This window comes from Rhinolophus sinicus, linkage group LG10, assembly GCF_036562045.2.
Source record: "Rhinolophus sinicus isolate RSC01 linkage group LG10, ASM3656204v1, whole genome shotgun sequence".
Lineage (NCBI taxonomy): Eukaryota > Metazoa > Chordata > Mammalia > Chiroptera > Rhinolophidae > Rhinolophus > Rhinolophus sinicus.
Genome location: NC_133759.1, coordinates 13,122,758 through 13,128,757, shown reverse-complemented (window position 1 = coordinate 13,128,757; position 6,000 = coordinate 13,122,758). Strand labels below are relative to the sequence as shown.

General features: G+C 45.4%; 1 protein-coding gene across 4 annotated transcripts in view; it reads left to right on the top strand.

Annotated features, from left to right (window-relative positions):
• Positions 1-3,009: 3,009 nt before the first annotated feature.
• The window catches only part of WDR48 (WD repeat domain 48), a 44,779-nt gene continuing 41,788 nt past the window's right edge, over positions 3,010-6,000 (top strand). For all 4 annotated transcript variants that reach the window (XM_019727600.2, XM_019727598.2, XM_019727599.2 and 1 more), the window contains exon 1: positions 3,010-3,100. In XM_019727600.2, coding sequence (XP_019583159.1) covers positions 3,053-3,100 — 48 coding nt within the window. In that variant the 5' untranslated portion in view covers positions 3,010-3,052. The remainder of the gene's footprint in view (positions 3,101-6,000) is intronic.

The window sequence follows — 6,000 nt, the reverse complement described above, 5'->3', positions numbered from 1 at the left end:
TAAGCAAAGTAAATGTTGTAGTAGTTTTAAACCAGTAAGTTTTGCATGGTGATGCAGCAATAGATAATAACAGGGAGAAAGCGTGCCAAATACTGGACACTAGGTCAAAGCATATACTGCATCCTATAAGACAGTATCAAAAAGGGTTAGCTCCCAGAAGGCACCATAACTAAGTCTTCAATTAAGACCAGGTGCTTCTTGGTGATAGAATATACAATTAGACCAATGAATTCTACGAGCAATAGCCCACAAAGTTACTTCTTTCATTACAGAGTGAGTTTGTTGATCAGAAGCAATATGGTGTGAAACACATTCCCTAAGTCCCCGGATGGTGGTGCTGACAGAAGCACAGCAAGCGAGGAAAGGAAATCTAAGTCTAGAGTAAGTGTATTTCAGAGGCCAAATAACTACCCCCTCAATGATCCGGAAGGGCCAATGGAATCGACTTGCCTCCAAGTGGTTGGCTGATTGTCCTGGAGCTTGGGGTATATCACCAACTCAGGATTGGTCACTGTTGCTGGCAACCTGAACACTCAGCAGGGGCTTGGTGATGCTATGCCTAGCTCCCATCCTGCTATTGTTGCCATTTCATTTATGATTCCACTGAGCAAGCTCTGAGCCTGGAAAAGGAGGCTGAGTTTTATCTAAGAGCAATTCATGTCATCCATTCAATAAATTCTTAAGATGTATTCTGCAAGGTCGAGAAGATCCCTTCCTGAGTCTTCCCTGTCACTAGTTCTCCAGTCTTTCTCTTTCCATGTCCTGAACCCACTGGCCAAACAATTAGCCTTGGACCATTAATTATTACCCAAGGCTGTCTCTCCTTCAGGCAAAGTGAACTTCAAGACATACTGCTGGACATTCTGCCCACTGAAAAGACTTCACAACTTCAATGCTCTTCAGGGGCAAAGTCGGACCACAACAACCTAAGCATCCATTTCTGGCAGGTACCAGCATATTGTGCAGGGCAACATGCCTGCCTGGTGCGTGGTACATCATGGGTGTGCAATAGATATGTGTTGAATTATTCTTTTTAATGCAGATCATATGCTTCTCCTGCTTAAATCCCTTCAATAGCTTCCCATTGATCTAAAAGACCCAGCTGGGTGTGGTCTCTGCATACTCCTTCCCCTTCTCTGTACTCTAGGCTTGGTCCTCAATTCCTGGAATGTTCCAAGCTCCCTCCTGCCACAAATCTTTGCTCAGACTGTTCCTTTTCATTGCCTAATTAACTCCATCCTCAGATCTTTTCTTTTTTTAAAGATTTTATTGGGGAAGGGGAACAGGACTATATTGGGGAAGAGTGTGTTTTTCCCAGGACCCATCAGGTCCAAGTCAAGTTGTCCTTTCTTGGTTGTGGAGGGTGCAGCTCAGCTCCAGGTCCAGTTGCGGTTGTTGAATCTTAGTTGCAGGGTGCGCAGCCCACCATCCCATTCGGGGGTGGAACCGGCAACCTTGTGGTTGAGAGCATGCACTCCAACCAACTGAGCCATCTGGCCGCCTGGCAGCTCAGCGGCAGCTCGTTGTTGTCTTCATTCTAGTTGTGGAGGGCACAGCTCGTTGGCCCATGTGGGAATCGAACCGGCAACCCTGTTGCCCAGAGCTCACCCTCTAACCAACTGAGCCACCCGTCTGTCCCGATCCTCAGATTTTGACTCAAGGATCGTTTCCTATCTTATAAACGTCTTTCTTCACTGTATTTATCTCCATATTCAGTTATATGCATAATCAAGTTATGTCTTATCCTGGGACTCTAAGTTCTATGGTTATGTACAGTCACTACTGATCCCCAGCACCTAATATAGTACCTAGTACTTAACAGGTGCTAAATAATATTTGTCAAATAAATTAATACACGAAAAATGAATGTATCTGTAATAAAATGCAGTCTGGGTCATTTACCTACAAGTTATCACCACCAGTTTTGCTTAAGAAGCTTTATGCCACCAGTTTCTATGACTCTTAATTCATATTTCTTTATAATTTAGAAAGGCATTTGTCTAGACAAGAACTTTCCTAAGCATTATTTCTTTATTAGCACTATGCAAGAAAAAGAAAGTGAGTATATATGTAACTTTAAATATACTAAGAGCCTCATTATAAAACACAAAAAAATTTTAATATTTTAACCCAATATATCCAAAACATTTCACGATGTAATCAATCTGAAAAGTATTCAGATATTTTACATTCTTTTCTTTGTACTAAGTCTTTGAAATTAGGTGGTCATTTTACAGTTTCATCACATCTCAATTGGAACTAGCATATATGCCAAGTGCTCAAGAGCCACACATGCAACAGTGCGGTTCCATAGGGTTCCCTTTCACGAGCGAGTCTGACTATCCTCAGCACCAATAATTAGTGTCAGGAAAACTCAAGTCAAACCTTCACCCAGAAGGGCTCACTGCCCCGGTATAAGGTTCTAGAGTGAGCACAACTCCTTCAGGATCTGCAAAGTAGAAAGTTGTCTCTGAGAACAATTTTAACTAGTGTTAAAGGCTGTTGCCTTCCTAACATCCTTTTCTCTCTTATTTAAATACATACTTTGATGCTCTTGAAGATGGGCGCCACCTCCTTTCCAAACACTTCTATTCCTCCGAGACCAGTGTATAACTTTCTGCATTTTGGGATATGTCATGGGAAATCTGTCAGTTCCCTTGGCTGCCTGGGGAAGTTTGGGGGTGTGGGAAACCCGTGCAAGCCGCCCATGTCCAGCATTATTAAATGTGTCCGCGCTTTCCTTACGCCTGCTTGGGCCTCTGGAATCGGCCTCCCAGAGAACAGGGCAAGCCAGGGTTTAGGGGCACAGAGGTGGATTCCGATTGCTCCCTCGGCTCAAAAATGGCTCTGCCAGCATTACACGCGCGCAACCATTTCTCGGTGCTTCTACCTCACCCCAGGGCCACCGGCCAAAGCCACACGCTGCACGTGGGGAGCAGCCGACCAGCACGACGGCCGCCTAACCACCTGCCCTCGGCCTCAGAGGGAGAGGCGGGACATCCGCCCGGACCCAGCTACTTCCGGAAGTGACGTCGGAGTGTCAACATGCAAGATGGCGGCCCATCACCGGCAGAACACGGCAGGGCGGAGGAAAGTGCAGGTATGGGAGCCCGGCTCCTCGCCCTCTCGGACGCGGCTGGCAGCTCCGCGCCCACCTCCAGCGAGCAGATGGCTCGGGCCGCGGTGGCCCGGGGTAGCGGCTGGGGGCGAGGGCACGGGGCGCGGCGGCGGCGAGGGGTGGGGCCGCGGCGCTAACGGCTGGAGGAAGGGGCCGGGGGCGCCCGGCGGGGCCGCTCGGACCAGCACCCGGCCCGTCGAGCGCTCGGTGCGGAGCGTGGGGCTGCCGGTCGCCCGCTTTCTCGTGGGCTTGGGCCGGGGGGTGAGGATGGGCTCGTTCCCCGCCCACCTGCCTCCCCCTTCCCCTCCCTTCCCTTCCCTTCCCTTCCCCCGGAGCGCCCAGCCCAGCCGCGTCGGAGCGGAGGCCGCCGAGCGCTTTCCCCGTAGGCAGGCGGCGAAGGAGACCGTGGGCCTGTGCGGGGGCGTGGCGGGCGGCGGCGTGCAGACCGCCCTGCGGGTTTTCTGCGGGGATTCTGCGTAAAAAAAGTCCCCTTCCCGGTTTCTTACGCGGGCGCTTTCACCGTGGTGTGGTGGAAACGCCGTGACAGTGTGCCAGCGTTAGTGGGGAGACTATAATTTTTGGTTTGGAATTTCACTTCGCCTTTACCATTTCTTCATCTTCGATGTGCATCCGTGATTCTTCTTTCCTCTTTCTATAGTTTATTATCCAAGGGTAAAAGGTTATCGAACCCTTCCGTGGGTGCCCTATGCCTTCGTGAATCCGCTTTTGTTTTGGGTACTTTTAAGAGTACCTATTATTTTAAGCGATGCAAAGAGTGAGTAGAAGCCCTGTATTACAGGTGTTTGCCTGCAAGTATGTGGTACGACGTACCTTATACCTTATTTAGTAAACATTACTAAGCACTTAGTTTGGTCCCAAAAATGTGCAAAGTAACTGACGGAGTATAGGAATAAGTAGCCGCCAGGCTTTCTTTATAAAACAACGTGATATGGGGTCTGACAATTAAGGGCACAAATTTGTTGCAAAGATGCTGCTAACCTTTTTTGGTGTCAGAAGGATTATTCGTTATGAATTTGTACCAACTGGACAAACAGTTAACCAAGTTTACTATTTGGAAGTGCTAAAATAGCTGTGTGAAAAAGTTAGACGACCTGAACTTTTCACCAGCAATTCATGGCTCTTGCATCACAACAATGCACCAGCTCATAGGGCACTGTCTGTGAGGGAGTTTTTGGCCAGTAAACAAGTAACTGTATTAGAACACCCTCCCTATTCACCTGATCTGGCCCCAATGACTTCTTTCTTTACCTGAAGATAAAGGAAATATTGAAAGGAAGACATTTTGATGACATTCAGGACATCAAGGGCAATACGATGACAGCTCTGATGTCCATTCCAGGAAAAGAGTTCCCAAATTGCTTTGAAGGGTGGACTAGGCGCTGGCAGTCAGTGCATAGCTTCCCAAAGGGAGTACTTCAAAGGTGACCGTAGTGATATTCAGCAGTGAGGTATGGAGCACTTTTTCTAGGATGAGTTCGCGAACTTAATTGTCAGACGTCATATGTATGTAGTTCTACAGATTGAAATCTGAGTGTTTAATACCGTGTTTCCCCGAAAATGAGACCTAGCCGGGCAGTCAGCTCTAATGTGTCTTTTGGAGCAAAAATTAATATAAGACCAGATTTTATATAATAATATAGTGTAACATATGATACTGGGTGTTAATTTTTGCTCCAAAAGACGCTTTAGAGCTGATTGTCCAGCGAGGTGTTATTTTCGGGGATACAGGGTAGGACAAGGGGTTTCTTCAGTAAGATATCACAGCAAATTGCTATAAGCCGTAGTCTTCTGGGCAGTTCACGTCTTTGTTTTATTGATTTCCTTGGTAAGTACAATGTCCTAAGCATTCAGTAGATGCTTGTTGAATTGAGTGAAATTAGTAAACAATGTAAAATACCTTACCCTGTTAGGTAGGTGACTTTTAAGTGCATCAGTGACAGGATTTAAGTAACCCCAGCATGCAAGCCAGGTAGTGAGAATGTCTGCTCCTGACTAAAATGTAACTCAAAATTGTAATTTAATTGTATTCTAGACACTAGAGTGATACACTTCTTAGGGTAGTAAGGAGTTAATTAGGCCTCTCAGTTTCTTGTGTTTAGACTTAAAAGAATATAAAAGTATAGGACAGGAAAAATGTAAGTTAATTGCAGTGTGTGTGGAAAAACTGAGTGTTGTAATAAGCTGAACGTGAGCCATGGCATGTAGAATGAGGTCGATGATAGTTCCACGATTCACTGGTTAGAGTACAAAACTAGAGTTTGCGGTTAACACTCATCACTTTGTCCTAATAAAGTGTAGCAATCAGGTTGATAGTCACTTGAAGCCATTTCCTATGAAGAGCATTCAAAATAACTAAGACTAGCCTGCAGAAGAGAAGGTTCAGTAACTCTTTTTAGCTGCTTTGAGAATTTGTCCCCAGGGTCTAGAAACCAATGTCAGAAGCCACAGAGATTGATTTTATCTCAACATGAGGGAGAACTTTTGTTTGTGGAAGTGTTTTTTAAACTAGTGCATGTTCATTGCAAAAAACCCACAAACATACCCATCAATAGACAATTGGATACAGAAGATGTGGCACCTACTGGGGGTGCCAAAAAAATGTATACACGTGACTTGTATTCATCTTTTGTTATCAGTATATGTTGAGTATTACAATTTTAATACAGTATTTTCCTTTCTTAAAATGTGTATACTTTTTTTGGCACCTTCTGTATATATAATGGAATATTACTCAGCCATAAAAAAGAATGAAATCTGCCCATCTGCAACAATATGGATGGACCTAGAGGGTATTATGCTAAGTGAAATAAGTCAGAGTGAGAAAGACAAATACCATATGATCTCACTTATATGTGGAATCT